Source organism: Enhydra lutris, unplaced genomic scaffold (genome assembly GCF_002288905.1).
Source record: "Enhydra lutris kenyoni isolate GAN:26980312 unplaced genomic scaffold, ASM228890v2 scaffoldscaffold73, whole genome shotgun sequence".
NCBI lineage: Eukaryota > Metazoa > Chordata > Mammalia > Carnivora > Mustelidae > Enhydra > Enhydra lutris.
Genome location: NW_019154157.1, coordinates 6,821,017 through 6,839,090, shown reverse-complemented (window position 1 = coordinate 6,839,090; position 18,074 = coordinate 6,821,017). Strand labels below are relative to the sequence as shown.

At 48.5% G+C, this 18,074-nt stretch overlaps 1 protein-coding gene across 2 annotated transcripts in view; it reads left to right on the top strand.

Moving 5' to 3' along the window:
* Positions 1–18,074, top strand: part of LOC111160050 (G protein-coupled receptor kinase 3) — a 123,889-nt gene that overhangs the window by 94,601 nt on the left and 11,214 nt on the right. For both annotated transcript variants that reach the window (XM_022522849.1, XM_022522850.1), the window contains 6 exons: positions 23–153; positions 2,297–2,391; positions 6,624–6,731; positions 13,161–13,227; positions 14,152–14,252; positions 17,106–17,172. In XM_022522849.1, the coding sequence (XP_022378557.1) occupies positions 23–153; positions 2,297–2,391; positions 6,624–6,731; positions 13,161–13,227; positions 14,152–14,252; positions 17,106–17,172 (569 nt within the window). The remainder of the gene's footprint in view (positions 1–22; positions 154–2,296; positions 2,392–6,623; positions 6,732–13,160; positions 13,228–14,151; positions 14,253–17,105; positions 17,173–18,074) is intronic.

The window sequence follows — 18,074 nt, the reverse complement described above, 5'->3', positions numbered from 1 at the left end:
ACCTCTGCATCTCCGGTTCCAGGAGGCGATTTGCACTATCACCTTTCACAACATGGGGTGTTTTCGGAGAAGGAGATGCGGTTTTATGCCACGGAAATCATCCTGGGGCTGGAGCACATGCACAGTCGGTTTGTGGTTTACAGAGATCTGAAGGTAAAGCACTCTGTTTCCCAGACCTGCACAGTAGGTATTGTGGCCCTGGGTCTCCAGACTGTCTCTTATCTCTCATAGGACCTGCCATTTCCCTCCCCTCAGCCCTGGTGAGGTCACATCTGTGTGATGTCTGTCTGTCCAGACTCTAAACTCGGTGGTAGGGACTTCTTTCTTTCCTAGTCGTCGCTGTTAGCTCAGTGCCTGCTCCCCTGCCGGGGGCAGCACATACACTAACTCAAAAATTGTAATGAATTAATGGCAAGCAAGGTAGGAGTTTCTTGGCATTGCTGATGTGACAATTAATTGTCATGCACTTAATGTTCACCTAGCAACTGGTTTGGCCATGGCTCTGTGTTAGAACCAGTTGATGGACGATGATGAATAGCAGAGAACGTGTGTCTTCCGGGATTTATACATGGGTGAACCGAGACGTGGAGTGGCCAGAGCACTAGCTTGTTGGAGGCAGAATTTCCCCTAAAGGCCATTCTGAGGGTTTCACATTGTTTTAGGACCATCTTCAAAATCACTAACAGATTTTTAGGTCCCTGAACTGTGGAGCCCCAGAAGGCTGTGTCTAGGCTTTCTCCATTCTTATTCTCTCTGGACTTGGAAAAAAATGCAGTGAATCTATTCCAAGTTTCCCCCTTCCAGACCATGGTGCTCAGTCACGGGTTTTGCATTGATAAGGGAACTAGGACTTTACTCAGTACCTCCGTGGTGACAGTCATCATGAAAAGAGAGGGGCAGAGATAAAAGGGACTTCGACAAATCGTAGAACTAATCCTGCAAATACAGAAATGTGCACATAATAATGAGGAAAATGACAGGAGAGACAGTTTCTCAACAGGGTAACAACACTCGGGGGGAGGTGTTTGCCTTCTCTTTCAGATTCCTTCTCGATTGAATCCAGTGTAGCTGACTAAGATGTGCAGATTACACTCCTTTCTCTCAGGAGCTGCTCTGTTTTGATTAGCTGTCTTCACTTTGTAAGGTTGCCTTCCCAAGAGCCTAAAATATTATATTTTATTTTTGAGCCTCTTACTTTGTCACAAAACACTCTGTAAAATTTAAAGCTTTCTGCAAGGTTACAAAATTTTCCCCTTAGTTTTCATCTGAGCATGAAGGAGAAACAAATGTATTTTCGTTGAATTAGAAATAATTAGACACTGGTTGGCGCATGACAATTTCGCTTCCTCCTGTGAGTTTTGCAGAGGAATAAACTACATGCTGAAGGCCCACGAAGCGCTATTGTAATACATTTTAATTTAGATCTGTAAACTGGTCTCTAATCATCTTTGTGCTGTATTTTTTTTGTTTTGTTTTGTTTTGGAAGCTATTTAGTAGGCAGTGGTATTATTTAATTTCTATTCAAACTGAATTCTACTCACTCATGATTATTCATGATTCGGCTTTATAATAGCATGCCATTTATTTTTATTTCAAGCAAAACAATAGTTGATCTCCAGCAGAAAAATATTAAGATGACTGTAATTCAGTATATATGAGGGAGAGAAGCTTTGTTTTCCCTGATTATGCCGGCTAAATCTAATGCCAGTAGATACATTTCATCAGAGTTGTGGTCAGAGTCATCCTGGGTCATCCAGTGAGGTCCTGGCTTCTGAGTCTGTTCTGAGCAGAAATGCCTCTCCTCGGTGTTGGTGCGGCGCCCTGGAACGTGTTGATTTCTTAGGTCCGTGCTGTACATTCTCGTGAGATTCCTCTCTGTCCTGTGCCTCGTGGGCTCATTCCCGCAGGCCTTTGTGGTTCACAGAAGCCGAGAAGCTGGTGGGCTCGCTCCCTTTGTGGAGAGGCCCACGGCTCTGGCCGGGCCGCTGTTCCCAGCAGGGGAAAGAGGTACTTTTTAACTCTTATGAACTGTGCCCATCACCCCTGCAAGTGCCAAGCTCCCGGCCTTGTGTCTCGTTATCTCAGGAGTAGTCTCCTTTGTGTCTGTCATCGCCACTTTCCTGTGGGATTTAAACACGGATAGTGTGACTTTCAGTATCATGCCCAGCTTGGAGGTGGTAGTGCAGTGTTCCTGTTTAGGTATAACGATAAGATACCACATGCCTATGGTTGTAGAAATTCTCAAAGCTGATGACAGTTTGGGACCTCCTGAAGATCATCTTGTCTTTCTCTTCAGCCTGCAAATATTCTCTTGGACGAACACGGACATGTCAGGATATCTGATCTCGGTCTCGCCTGTGACTTTTCCAAAAAGAAGCCCCATGCGAGTGTGTGAGTAGCGCAGCGACTCTGTTCAGTGTTGACTGTTGTTTCTCTGCAGCGATGCCTTGATGGGCCCAGCCCTCAGTCCGCTCACTTCCTCCCCCAGCTTTTTCTTGCCGGAGGTGATTGTCCGTATGTGATCACGCTGGGCCGGGGCAGGTCCCGTATCTCTGGTTATGGGAGCGCAGATAAGCGGGCTATGCCTCCTCTGTCTTCGGGGAGCGTGGATGGACCCACGGCGTGATCGAGGGGGCTGGGGTGCCCGTGGGGGAGAGAGGGGGCTCCGCAGCAGACCCGAGCCCATGCCTGCCATGTGACCCTAGTCAGTCCGTTTACCTGCTTGACCCTCTGCCTTCTCCTCTACAAAGCAGAGGCAATACTAAGTCCCCGCATTTGTCCTAAGGGTAAAGGGAAGCCCATGTGCCTGGGAAGGTGCAGGGGCATCTGAGGCCCAGGGCTCAAGCATCTCTCTCCATCTACTTTCTCCTTCGTTTTCAAAATGGCTTTTTTTTTTCTCCAAAGGGAAATTAGGAACCTTTTTTTTGTTTTGTTTTGTTTTTAATTAAAAACACAAATCATCTGCTTGCAGGCCATGTTAGACTTGAGCATTAAGTACATCAGTCTTCCAACAGACCATGCAGAGGGAGACCCCTGCTCCCCAGCCCTCAAAGACCATGCAGAGGGAGCCCCCTGCCCCCCAGCCCTCGGCCAGCACCTGACCCCTCTGCACACCCTCCTCCGGGGATGGACAGCCGCTGTCCCAGGCCTCTGCAGAAGCAGGAGGGAACACACACTGGTTTTCATTTCTGTTCCTTTGGTCTCAGTTTATCTGGCTGGAAGGGACAGACATGTGTGCATTTTATGGAAAAGCAGATGAGTATTTCTTTATTCTTTTTGGCGGGAGTGGTAAATGTATCACTCTCAGCACTGAAATCCTTTAAAAGTACATTTTATTGTCCATCTTGAGCTAACACTCATCTCCATTTTGAATGGGCTTGAAGAAACTCCCAGGGGGTCTCACCTCACGCATCCATGCAGAAAATCAACCCTAGGCCCCTCCTTCCTGGCTGTAGAGGTAAAGTGGTTCAGCACTGCTGTACCTGCGAGGGGCTGCGTGAAGTCAGGGTTGCCTTTCAAAGCCCTGAGCAAAGGTGCATGGTGAATAACACGGATTCTGTAAACAGGTTTCTCCCTTCCTGCAGAATCTGGGGTCCGGTGATAATGGCATTGGCATTTTGCCAGCACTTTACAATTATTAGGTCAGAACCCCTGGTTGCATGAGCTTCTCTCAGCAAATTCATCAGGCATTTTTTAAGAGGGTGGTTTGAATTTTTAATGCGGTGGCTGTTTGGTATGCTAATTTTTCAGTTTTAGTGTAGCCACCACAGAAGGCGCATCTGAGAGCTCAGAAGAATTAATCTTGCAAAGGAATGAACTCTCAGTGATGGGGTTATTTATTTCCTTATAGAGCTGCACCCACTTAGTGTAATTCCCCTGCCAGCTCCGAGAGGTGGGCTATTCTCAGATTCCACCAGCAGCTGTGGAAAGAGGTAGGATCGGGGAAGATTGGTTTCCATGCTTGCATGATGACAGGAAGGCCACTGTTCTACAAGTGCGTCATCTCCTGGCCAAGAACAAAGGCTTTCGAGGCAGCAGGTCTGGGTTTGAATCCGCTTCAAGTTGTGCCTCCTTTTTCCCCCATCTCTAAAGAGGAGATGACGGTGGCGTTTATTTCATCTGAGTGTTGTGAAAGTGAAGTCCACTGATGACTGCGACAAACTTTTAGGCACCTTTGGCTGGCATTGGCAGCGCCTCGGGGACCCCTAAAGCTGGCCATGTAGGCAGTGACTGGTATGTGGATGGCGGTGGGGCCAGCAGCCACAGCGCTCACCGCGCCACCGGCTGAACATCCTCTGTTCCTGGCACACAGGGCTGGCTGCTTCGAATATGCTCACATCATCACAGAAACGGTAGAGGTTACTGGTGGAGTAATCTACTTTGTGGCGTGGACACTGAAGTCTGGAGAAATGGAGGTGCTTGAACAGGGTCCCAGAGCTGGCACACAGTGGGGCTGGAATTGAAGTCTGGTTGTCTGACTCCAGAGCGTGGACTCCTTACCCCACATGGGTGAACTCCCCGAGGCTAGGAAATGGTCAACTCCGGACCCGATGAGCGCTGTTGGCCAGAATTTCACCGTGGACGTGGTTTCTCAAGTCTTTCCAAAGCTGTAGCTGTGATCTCCGACTTCACCCCGCTGGTCCACCTTTAAATAGTTGAGTGGTTGAGGTTCCCGATTTGGGCTTCGACTGAGTGGGTCCGTTCAGGGGCTCACGAATTACTGTACCCTGGAAGTTAACTTTCAGTTACTCAGAAAGCAAAGAAAGACTTTTGGGATTGAACTTATTACCAGTGCTGGGTTGGAGTTGCAGCTTGTTTTCTCCAAGAACACAAAGCTGTGTCTCCTGCCACAGTGTCTCAGAACCTCCGGGCATTCTTTCGGGATTCAGAGTAGTTTGGATCTTCAGGGGGAGATGTCGGGAAGCAGCAGTCGCTGCCATACAGGCAAAATCAGAAAGCCACACGGCTCCGGTTACGTCCGGTGTCAGCTTCGCCCCGTGTTGGTTCTCGCACTCTTTTCCCATCCCAGAAGTGGGTTTTGGTCCCAGGAATCCTAGGCTCACAGGTCACCACCAAGGTCTTTCTGGGCAGCACTGAAGTGAGCCCTTCCCCGAGAGTGGTTCGGATGCCCCTCCCAGAAACCTCCCGTGCCCTCTCAGCGTGACTGGCCGGCCTGATGCAGTCTGACTCTGGAGTCCGGACGGTGGAGCTCATCCAGGTGCTGGGTCTGCCGTGATGGACCAGCCCCCGTTTTCGCTGCTGCAGAGCCGTCTTCCAAAGTGAGAACTCTTTAGACCAAGAGCACTGGGCCCGGTGCTGATCCTGGATCGGGAATGATTGTGAGTGATCCAGGATCACTTTCTGAGCAGATTTTCAGTGAGCATAACTTAAACGTGATCCTAATAAAAGAAGACTAGAGATTCACACCGCTGATGTGGATCGAGTTGTTCTTTCGTGCCAGCTCCCTTCTAACCCCCTTACGTACGTGGAATCCGCGTGTAAACCCTGCATGATAGAGGGGTTTCTTGGCACCCATCCTGTCCAGGAAGATCACTGAGGGCGGACAGGTGGGAGGGCTTAGCTTTCGCAGGGACCCTTCCGGGCTGCGTCTTTGAAAGCCCCCCATGAGCTGCCTCTCGCTCTTTCAGATGGAACAGCGCATGCTCACATCCTAAGGAGGGGCGGTGAATAGAGTAACAAGAAGGATTCGGAGTTGCAGAATAGTGCAAATCAAGATAAAATGGTGGTCCTCCTGGGCGCCTGGGTGGCTCAGTGGATTAAAGCCTCTGCCTTCAGCTCAGATCATGATCTCAGGGTCCTGGGATTGAGTCCCGCATCAGGCTTTCTGCTCGGCGGGGAGCCTGCTTCCTCCTCTCTCTCTGGCTGCCTCTCTGCCTACTTGTGATCTGTCTGTCAAATAAATAAATAAATAAAAAATCTTAAAAAAAAAAAAATGTTGGTCCTCCCAAATATTCTCAACTTCCTGAAAACCTCTCATTTGCTTAGTGGGTCCCTTTGATCAGTCGGCAGCCCTCAAAACCAGGCATGGGATTTCTCCATCTTTTGTACCTGTCGGCGTGTACCCCCCACTTCTTCCCCACCCCCTTGGGGTCTATCACTCGCTGTGTTAGTAAGTAGCCCCCACCCTCAGCGTGTGCCAGCTCAGGCCCTTAGCATGGAGGTGGCGTCACACCGGAGGGGTGTCCCCATCCCTTCAGGTCCAGGGCACCACCTCTAGGCACCTGCTTATCTTCCCCCCTCCCCCAGCCTGACTCCCCTTGCATGGCCTCACGAGAGCTCTGGAACCGGCAGGAGACCCCTTCATAGCTGTAGTGCAGGAAGACTAACATGGTTCACATATCTCCTCCGGGATGGAGCTTGCATGTTTTCATATTTATCTCATACTGTAACTTACTTGTATTCATTCCTATACTAATAGGAATTAAGACAGAAAAGGTTGTTTTGTTCCATGAATCATGTTGTGTGGAATCCCCATTGTCCCCTCCCCTTTGTTTACAGTTGCTGCTGTTCAACAAATGATATCTGAGCCTCTTGGCTGAGCTGTTACTATTCTGTAAGGTGGGCATGCTCTGGTAACTGTGTGTGCCCTTTCCTCTCCCTAGGGGCACCCATGGGTACATGGCTCCCGAGGTCCTGCAGAAGGGGACAGCGTATGACAGCAGTGCCGACTGGTTCTCCCTGGGCTGCATGCTTTTCAAGCTCCTGCGAGGGTGAGTGAAACGCATCCTTCTGTTACTGCCACCGCAGCTTGTCCTCGGATCAGAACCCAGACCGGTTAGACAGTGTTAGACTCTAATATCATTTGAAATCACACACGCTAACCTAGACGATGACCAGGGCTCTTCCTGCCTTCTCAAACCGAGAGCTTTGCTCCCATTAACTTTTAGGCAAATGCTCACAGTTTCATATTTTTGTTTCATACCTTGTAGGAATGTCAGCACATTTAAACCTAAAAGAAGACTGCTTTGAAATGGGCCCATTGATTTAGGATATTTTGGATATTGATTTAGGATAGGTCCCCACTATTTGGGGCATAAGAGTTATTTAAAATGTGGATCATTGAAGAAAGTAGGAGAATCTTTCTCATTAGGAGTCAGTTACTCATGAATGTCTTGCCAATGGTAAGTGTTTTGAGGGTTGTAAGAAAGGACTGAGACCCAAAGTGAACGGATTTTAGAAGTGCGTAGGTATTCTGAACCCTGCTGAAGTTAATTCGCCTTTTGTAAAACACAAAAACAAAACTGCATAATTTCGTGATTTTAATTAATTTAATCACCACCAAAGATGGTGAAACAGAATGAAAGGATTAGGGAATGAAAGCACTGTCCAAAGCGTGTCCCCGTGTTGAGCACGATGATTATGTTCACATTTTCCCATTAATTTTAAGAATTTTCAGCCAACTGGAATGGAAATCTTAAGTTTTGAAAACATGTTTTTGGTCATCCTCGTCCACAAGGATACAAAAAACACTTGATGTTAACATTTCCTGGTCAAGACCCTCCTTCTCCTATTTCTGTTGTGAACACAGGTCTGGCCATTTGCTGAGCTTTTGGCATTTCCACTGGGAAGGCTCGTTGAGCACTGCCACATCTTCTTACCATAATCAGCACATTCGGCAAAGGGGCTGGATTCCATGTTTCCCCTCAAATTAGGTTCCCAGCACTCTGGCCACTTCCCCAGGACCCCGGTAATCTAGTTGTTCTCTGTTCACTGTTTTCACTAGGGAACCAAAATCGTGTTACTGCCCAGAGAGTCAGGTCCTATTGGTCCTTAATTGAATTACTGTATTTGTGGAGCCTGGATGGCCCTAATTCCCATCATCAGACTTGCTGACCTAATTAGACAGAGTTTCTGCAAGACAGGCCAGAGAAAACCACTTCCCACGCGAGCCGTCCTTCCACCCGGTGGAGGCTCTCTGTGAGAGGTGAGCGCACAGAGACATGCTTTGGGTCTTTGTTTGGGCCCCCCCGGAGATGGGACGGGAGGTGCAGAATCCATACTTCCAGAATTTTGAGACAGGAAAATTTCATGCAGCAGAGAAAATATCGGCTACATCCAGTCAAGATTGGAAAGTCAGTAGTAAAATGTCCCTGGGAAACCTGCCAAGCCGTGTAGTTAGGGCTTGGTTCATGTCTTTGTTTCATTTGATTCTAGTCTGTTTATAATAATGCCCACCATGTCACTTGGGGATGATTGGGCATGACACCGTTTTTTGAAAGATCTGAAGATGTAGTTATTAACGATATGCCAGCAGTGTGATCGGTGGCTAGTAAAGTGCACCCAGCCGTAATTGGCCTCAGGTCAGCTTCCCAGTACTGAATCAGGAGGGAGTCATTCTTCACGGGTCCTCGATCCGGCTCAGTGGAGTCACTGTGTTCGCTGCGGCTCCCGTCAAGAGGGGTGTTGGCCGACAGGAAGACATCCAGAAGGTGTTCCTGAGGATGGGTTGAGAGGAAAATGGTGAAAGATCTAGAAACTGTGGCTCATATGGAAAGGTTGGAAGAACTGGGTATATGGCTTAGGGGAGCCCTAACGGTTGGCTCCAGCTGGCTGAGGACCCGTCTTCCCAAAGGGTTATATTCATGCTGCACCATTCCCAAGAGCAGGCGCTTTAAGGAGGGGATGATGTCAGTTCAACACAACAGTGGCCACTCAGGCCTTTGAAGGAGCGCTGTGCTACGTTGTGCCTTACAGGCAGTAAGGTCCCTATCACTGTCTGGCGACCATCTATGGAGCCTGGCATGCAAAGAAACCTTCCGGTGTGTAATAGAAACAGGACTAGAGGAACCTTTCCCACTACGATGTGTGATCGTCTGCCATTCTTTGCCTTGCTTGTTCAGAAGCCATTTGCAGGAAAGGGTAGAGCACAGAAACCAAAGGTCAGGGAGAATGTTTTTTGATTTAAGTGATTTAGAGTTGACCTGGTAAGCATTTATTGAGTAGCTAGAATATGCAGGAGACTGTGCTTCATGTGCTGGGAAGAGGAAGGGAGGGGGGAAGGAAGCCACATCCGGTCCATAAGGAGCTCGCAGGAGAGTAAAGATGTCCACACACAGAAGCAGGGCAGACTGTGGTGTCCCAGGGGGCACAGAAATGAGTCCCAGGGCTGACCTGGGAGAGCAGAGCTGATTCCACACAGGTGATGCTCTTTGAAGGGGGCCTGGAAAGGGTTGGCAATTCCAAGACTGGTGCAAAGTAAACATGTTTTCCTGTGGGGAGCAGACAATATGAGGCAGTTTGCCTTTCCTCAGTGGTGACCTGGGCAGGGAGGTCATGCTGGGAGAGGAGGTCGAGGAGACAGGGAGAGCCTTTCAAGAAGGGAGAGCCTATGCATTAGGGTGGGGGGAGCAGGGGCTTTGTTCTCAAGGCCCCAGAGACTGGAGGCTTTTACGCAGAGGAGAGACATAGCTGGGTGTTTGTCAGAGGAAGGTGCTCACAGCATCACGCCTGTAGCCCTGGAGGAGGGAGATGGAAGACAGGGGTGGGGATCCAGGCAAAAGGCCAGGACCTGTGGGCCTGGGACCAGGAAGGAGGCAAGTGGCCTAGTGATGTTGCTACGCTGATCGGTGGGTGGTAGTTGCTGTGCTTTTCCAATGGGTGCTCAGATATGGAAGCTGCGGGGTGCTCCTTGGCAACACCTGGAGACATTTTTGCTTGTCACAGCTTTGGAAAGGGCTACTTCTGACATCTGGCGGGTGAAGGTGAGGGTTGCTGTGAAACATCTTACGACACACAGGACGGGCCCTGCTGCCTCCAGCACAGCATTGCCCTGCCCAGAAGACCAGCAGCGCAGAGGAGGACAGAGTCTGCTCCAGGCGTGTGTCTTCCTTCCTCCCCGCAGCGGAGTGGTGCGCTCGAACAGGGGTCACCAGCAGATGGTTCTTGCTTTTCTGCGGTCGAATGCTTCTTCCATGGGCCAGTGTGTCCGGCTGCCTCTGCCGAAGCCCTCGTCCGCCTCCCTCACACTGCCTTGCACCTGGAAGAGCCCCGCAGAGGCATGAAGGACGGAATCTGGATGTGGGCAAGGTGTCCAGTCTTGAGATCGCATTCCACATCCCTGGACTCACAGGGGTGGACGGGCTATTGAAGATGTTCATGTTGCCAGTGTGTGGGATTGCTGTCCTGACCCTCCATCTAGATTTCAGGTGTCTGTCGCAGAAAAGAATTGAGGTGGCAATAGCTTTGATCCTAACCGCATCACTTCTGATGTCAGTCCCCAAAGGTGTCAGACGCGGGGAGAGAGCCTGGCTGGTGGTCTGGGGACAGCTGAGCTCTGCCCCAGGTTACTTAGTTTGTTCCTGTAGCAGGGAAAAGAGGGAATGTTTATAAATATTTGGGCAGCTATTGGCTTAGGTTCAAAATTCATATCCGATGTAAGAGGTCATCTGTTTGGTACTCTAAAACTAAATTTTGACCTAAGAGTTTTGAATCACTCTTCAAGCGTGTTGCCCTTGAGCCCCTTGTTTCGCCGTGACCCTGATCTGTGGCGCCTGCGCGCACCCTGGTGCGTGTCTTCCCATCCCTTCTCCCATCTCAGACGATTTCCCCAGCTTGTTCAGGGAAGGTCTGCAGTTGTGCCCGTTCGCTCCGTGAGTCGGAAGCCACATCTGACCGCTACACATGGGATTCTGTTCCCGCGGTGCCCCGCGACGAGCCTGAGCACCGCGTGCACGGTGCGGAGAGGCCAGCCCGCACCGCAAGCTGTCAGCCGGCCCTGAACCGTCTCCTCTTTCAAGCGGCTGCCTTGGGGAGCAGCTGTAGCCTCCCAGGCTCTGTGGGCACCACGTGCCTCCCTCCGAGTGGAGATTATTGCTCTCGTAGGGTTTCTGTAACAGTTTCCAAAATAGAAACAGAATCTTTGGTTTTGTTCACAAGGAATCATCAAGCCTGCCTCGGAAACAGATGTGCCTCGAGACTTCAAACCTGAGAGCGCGCACTTTGTCCACGCGCTGGCCCAGAGCCGGGTTGCTGAAGAGCACGTCCGAGGGTTTCCTACTGGGTCGGACGCAGGAGATCCGCGTGTGCACAGCGGCCTCGGTAGTGGCCGGGCTCATGTGCTGGAAATGTTTTTGGCTCTGCCGATTTAACTCCGCTCCTCCTTGCGAGCCTCCCTCAGGTCTCATGAAAGATTTTTAAAATTTAGCACAGAGCATTTCTGTTGGAACACAGCGGTTCTTCTCTGTAAGGGTTGGGGTACCACGCTTTCCCTCCAGCAGCAGGTGTGGGGGTCAAGCAGGGACGGGGTCCTCGGGCACCGTGTGCAGGAGCCAAACCGGCAGGATATGCCGCCGCGCCAGGAGATCTGCTCACAGTCCCTTTGCACGCCTTCAGGGCCTACGTGGGGTGGAGGCAGCCATGTCGGCGGAGACTGACGCTTTAGTAAGATTTCATGAACTGTCACCCTTTTTCTCTTGAACCATGAATATGAGGATGTCTCCCTGTCTTTGGCATCAGAGCATGATGCAAGTAATGGTTTTTTTAAATGACAATATCTTAAAAATAACATACCATTTGTTGTTACATCTGATTTGCTTTTTAAATGCAGTAATTTCACATTTTTCTTTTTAGAAACAATTAGGGTGAACAGAACATTTCCAAAGTCTGGTTTAGAGATTAGTGCATGTTTGTTCACTTGGCACTCATTCACCTTGTTTTAGATTTTATTTTTCAAATTACTGCTTTCAAGAGATTGAAATTACTCTGTATTACATTGCATGGTAAGAAGGAAAACAAAGCATTAGAGTTCCCTCTCTTGTAAAAAATGAACATTAAACTATTTGAGATCATCAAGGCTCTGAAATGGAATAATCCCTTCTGAGAGATGACTCAGTGCCTCACTTCACTAATTCAGGGGGATGGTCAGAGAGGGAGCAGTAAGTAGTGCAAGGAGGAGTTCTTTTCTCTGAATCATGTTCATTTATGTGCTCAGTTTTCCAACCCACCTTATAGAGTTAACTTTCAATATTTGACACTATCTTGCCTCTGGTGGTGTTATATGCGGCTTAAAAATAAAATTGGAGGAATTGTCATTTTATAGGCATGTCTTGCTGTAAGAAAAGTCAGTCATGTACATATATCCCTTCTTCAATTTCCAAATAAATAAATAAGACCAGGATTCCATAATTGGCGTGTTTACTAGTCTCTTTTGATAAGATTTCCTTTGAAAGCCAACTTCTCTGGGGTTTTAACAACAGGGTAAAGACTAAGAATAGTTTGTTTTTCATTAGTTTATCAAGCAGACATTCATTTTATTAAGTTAAGATTCATCTTTATTAATTTCTTGAATGATGGCTGTGCACTGCCGTGGTCTCGGCTGCCACCAGCACACATGGTGTCTGTTCCCTTCGCCGTTTCTGTGAAGTACAGGGCCTTACACCCATTGACAGACGAAGACATCGAGACTCTTGGTTTCCATGACTGGCCCGCAGCCAGTAAACACCCCCATCACAACCCTGAGCTCAGGTCTGCTGACCCCTACGTTAGGGGCTCTCTCTAAGTACAACAGGAGAAAGCAGTTCTCAGAACTGGAGGGCCCCAGGGACACAGGGTTCATGTATGTCTGTCATCATCAGAGGAAGGCATCGCCTGGTTACTGGTTTCCAGTGGGGGAGGCGTGTGCATTTTGGTTGCACCACAGTTCTTTGGGTTGTTTGAGGGACTAATATCCATTTTTCAAAAAAAAAAAAAAAAAAGAAAGAAAGAAAAAGATAAAATTTATGAAAGTTATTCTCTCCAAACACTAAAGTGACAAATGTTATATAAATGGCCTTCATTTTCATGAGTACCGGCTGGCTGATTGTTTTCTTTTTAAAGATATTTTAAAATATCACTGGGGATATATTTGCCGAAGCCTATTTTAGTACCGTGATTTCACTGACGTGAGGATCAGACAGTTCACACGAGCATAAGCGCGCCCCCAACCCTTTCAGGCACTAACATACCCCAACACCAGCATTTCTCGGTAAATGGTAAATGTGTAGGGTTTTGTATTTCTGTAGTTTTGGATGAATACTATCAGAATACAGTACTCCCCCCAGATACGAGCCAGGGACATGCACCAAGTTACCTGACAACCACATCCTCAACATGAGGATTCATTTCCACAGGCACAGCTGTTCATTTCCTGTTCATTTCCACAGGCACAGCCCTTTCAGACAACACAAAACCAAAGACAAGCATGAGATAGACCGAATGACCCTCACCGTGGTAAGGAGATTGAAAACTCTGTTTTTTGGTGGTGGGTCTTTTTTTTTTTTTTTTTTAAGATTTTTATTTTCTTCTTCTTCTTTATTTTTTTAGTAACCTCTACCCACAACATGGGACTCGAACCTAAGACCCCAAAATCGAGAGTCACATGCTTCACCGAGTTAGCCAGCCAGGCACTCTGAAAAACTCCATTCTTATTCACAATATTATTTTCACGTCTCATTCCATTAACAACCGGTTGAAAAATTTGCTTTCTTAAAAACAAATGAGTGGATGGGGCACCTGGGTGGCTCAGTGGGTTAAAGCCTCTGCCTTCGGCTCAGGTCATGATCCCAGGGTCCTAGGATCGAGCCCTCCATCGGGCTCTCTGCTCAGCAGGGAGCCTGCTTCCTCCTCTCTCTCTGCCTGCCTCTCTGCCTACTTGTGATCTCCGTCTGTCAAATGAATAAATAAAATCTTTAAAAAAAAAAAAATGAGTGGAGATCAAGTTCCTAGAATTCCTGACAGTTCAGTGGAAATAGATGTCAAGGTAGAAATCAGAATTTGCCACCCATCAATTAGAGAAAGATGCAGAAAATCAAAAACTAAAGTAAGAAGATTGAAGAAAAGGAAAAACTGCTGAGGCACAGAAGAGCAGGAGACCTGTTTCTCCGGACCTGACCCCAGCTTAGTGAGTGACATTGAAAATGACTAGCATCTGTGGCCCCTGACTGGCTCTGTCAGTGGAGTGTGAGACTCTTGGTCTTGGGGTTGTAAGTTCAAGCCCCACATTGTGACTAGCATAGTTTTATGTTTCTTTAGAGTAAATATTAATTCACGGTGCGTCTGCAGTTTTTAACACTGTCCTTGTCCAAGAAATGGACTTTAGATTTGGTTGGGTGTCAGGGCATCTTGGAAATCGTGCTTTTTTTTTTTCTCCCCCAGAATGTGGAGCTCCCAGAGGCCTTCTCCCCGGAACTGCGGTCCCTTCTAGAAGGCCTGCTCCAGAGAGACGCCAGTAAGCGGCTCGGCTGCCACGGAGGCGGGTAGGCTGTTATTCTAGCTCTTGAGTACCGACACCCAGAGCACAGGACAGTTAGTTTCTATACATCACAATTCATTCCTAGCCCCTAAAAATCTCCCACTTTGATCCGGAGGGGGGAAGTAATCCAATGCGAAGTATGTATGTTGTCCTTTGTGTTTCGTAATTAACGACTTGAAGGAGTCGCTCGCTTTTCAACTTTAAAAATCGATCCTGTTGATGGTGGAAATGAATCCGGATATCTCGCAGTTCATTTGGTGAAGTTTTACTAATTACGTTTGCAGTGACGGCAGTTCAGTATCCTGATCAGGTTCTTATGTGTTTTCTCTCACGTGTAACTGGCCGGCTGCCGTCTTAAACGTGCTTTCTAGCTGCTAGGTGTCCAGAACGCCTTCCTGCAGTCCTCAAACTTGACTGATACTTTGGCTGGATATAGAATTCTAAATTGATAATGATTTTCCCCCAGAACTTTGGAGATATATTGCTTTATTGTGTGCAGTAAAGCTGATCATGGAGCCCAGTTACCTCTCCTGATGTCAGGCACTGAGATTTCCTTGTACTGTGGAGGCTCATTTTCTTCAGCTTGCTGTTTTTTTTTTTATTTATTTGACAGTCCCTCTCCTCCATTTCCTTGGTTAGCTCATAGAACTCCTTTTAGGTTTCTGTTGAAATTTCTAGAATGGCCATCAATGCTTCTGACCTTGTGTATTCCCTGTATCTTTTCTTTGATCCTGTTCTACTGTATGTGGGCTTAAATCTCTAATCCCTCCTTTGATTGCTTTTTAAAATCTTTAGCAGGCTAAATTTCTTCAAAATAGAACCTTTCAGAGTCCTCCCACCCCCACTCCATTGGAATAAACACCTAGCTGCAGGCATTTTGGGGTTGGATATTGAGGTAGAAAGTATGGTGTGTGCGTGTGTGCGTGCATGCATGAAGGGTTCCATCTACAGAGTTCAGCCTGTCTTCAGCCCATGTATCACCATCCCCCTCCCCTCCCCCCCTGCCACATACATGGCATTGAGCCTGGAACTCAGCACCTCTGAGCCCCAGGCAGTAGCTCTGCCAATTTCTTGCTAATAGTCTCTGCTCCTCTGTCCATACCCATCATGCTACTGATGGTTCTGCACCCCTCTTTGTGGTGCATTTATGACTCCGTGTTCCTCTTCCATCATTTTAGCAATTATTGGGAAGGAACAAATCCAAAACACAAAAGGACACCTTTTGACTTAGATTTCATTCATCCATCCATTGAACACTTACTGAGCACCCCCTGAGTGTCAGCCATCGTCCTAACTGCTGGGGCTGAGGTGGTCCACATGGGCCGACCCAGCCCTGTCTTCTTGGAGCTTCTGTTGGGTGGGGGTGAGCGACGTTATAGAAATGATCAGATAAGTAAGATGACCTCAGACCGAGAGAAGAGCGTGAATGAGATAAATAAGGCAGTGTTGTCCTTGAGAAGCCAGCCTTAGGAGGAGAGGGGAAAGGACCCAAGACAGAGGGGTCAGTGAGGGTAGGACTTTGAGGGGGTCATCAAGCTTCCATGATGCAGAAGAGCAAGAAGGCTGGAGAGCTAGGAGAGGGAGGTCAAGAGCAGGTCAGACAGGCGGTGGGCTCAGGCAGGTCCTGAATGTAGGCCGTGTCCCCAGACTTTGCTGTGTGCAACAAGGAGGCCTCTGGGAGTCTTGGGCAGGGGTGTAGGGAGATGGGTTGAAAGGATGATGTGGGCTTGGCATGGGGCGGGTGGGGCTGCGGGATGTGTGGCTGGAGGGCAGGCTGGGGTAGGGGGCAGTTAGGGTCATTCAGGTAGTGGGTGGAGACCTGGATGGTGGCAGTGGTAGTGGGACATTTAGCATCTCCTTCATGATCAAAGACCATGCTGTCCTCACCAGGAATCGGATCTCAGTGAGGATGGGAGACGGTAAGAAGTAGTCAGCCCCAGCACTTGCCCAGGGGTGGGCTGCGGAGTGTAGTGGGGCATTGGGGCTGATCCAGCTCTTTGGGTTTAGATGACAAGGCGTGGGAGTAAGTCAGGAGTTCTACAGACCTCTCGCTCCATCAAGTGGAGACACTGAGCAGGTGCTGGGTGCGTGGGCCTCCTGGCATGCAGGACGAGGTCGGCGCTTGCCACATGGATCTGGGAGTTGTCTGCAGGCACAGGGCACTTATAGGCCTGGCAGGGCGAGGTCACCCAAGGAATGATAGCAGAGGAAGGGAACTGAGAACCAGCCCTTGGGGCTCTGCCACAGGGGACAGGGCTGCGGGGGGACCCGGGGCAGGCCTTGGCGGAGAGTCCCTTGTGGGCATAGGGACCATGCACTTTCCCCGTATAGGCTTTCCTCGTGGTATACAGCCCCTTGTCTTCCGCACAAACTGAGCTTTGAAGATGGTCTCTGGGAAAACTTGTTTCTTCAGTATCTGAGGAGGTCTTGCATACGCTATGTTCCTAGATTTCTAGTTTGCTTCTGAATTCATATTTGGTGCTTCATATGCCTATCGTTTGATCTGCATGCCTCGTAGACATTTGCTGCAAATCTCCTCAATGTGGAGATCTCTAATTTAAGTCTTATTTGAATTTGTTCTCCTGGCGACAGACCCCTATGTATCTATCTGTGACACCTCCTAGGTTCTCTCAAACTGGAATAAATTACCACATGAGATAATATTCCTAGTTTCCACCCCATACGATATTTCTAAACATCCAGTATTTCCTGTGTTGCTTTGAAGGAAGCATATTTTACTTGCTTAGTGAAAGAACTGAAAATAGTCGTTCCTCTGTGTTCTTCCCAGGAGACAGTTTTTGGAAAACATCCTTAGGTTTGCAAATGCACCCTTACCACCTTTGTGCCTCTTCCACAGGGCACAGGAAGTGAAGGAGCACATCTTTTTCAAAGGCATCGACTGGCAGCAAGTCTACTTACAAAAGGTACTCTGTCTGGAACCTCACACTGGGCACACCACCTCTGTGCTTGGTCTTGGTCCCCACTTCCTGGGTCCATCCCCCCCAGGGCCCCACCCCTGGCCCTGCCCCCAGGTTCCCCTGACAGCAGTGCGAGTCCTTCTTGCCCTTCCACCCATGGGCTGCCATTACCGCTGATTCCCTCTGGGCCAACTTCTCTCTGTTTCCCTAGTTTAAAAGTTTTCAAAATATCTGCAGTATGCATTAATAAATACTGAAACGGAGCTGTTATCTAATGCAGATGTCTGTATAACTGAGATGTTTTTAGCTTTCTCTCATCTTTTTGACTTCCTATCTGAATCAGTGACTATATTTTCATAAGGACCTATGTAGAAATGTACGAGAAACGTGGGTCACGAATCTACACATACTTTCTAGCCCAGCACCACACAACTTAAGGATCAATGATTGGATATCAACAGAATCCCTTCCCTTAAGGTATTTTTTCATATTTCTGTTGGTACAGGAGAACAGCCCACATTAAAAATTTTTCTTTTAATCTTGATCAGCTTTGGGTTCATTTCTGCATCATCTCCAGCTGTCAAGGGGTGATGCTATGTTAGTCCCACCTGCTGTGAACGAGAGACCGGGCTGCGGCTCTACTGGCCTTTCCTCGGCCCCTCTGCGGGGCCCCTCTGTGGGTGTGGAGCACTCCCTCTGCCGCGCCCCCCCGCCCCTGCACACTGAGGCTCCAGCAAGTGGAATGTGGTGCCGCATTGTCTGAGACACGGTGTTTTCCTAAAGCTGAGCTGGCGGGATGTACAGTCTGGAGATTTCATTATATTCAGTAATGCTTTAAGACCCTGAACATGAATCTGTTTTTTCCCCTTAAGTTTTTCTAAACTCGGGGGGCTTCTTTTAGGGCTGTT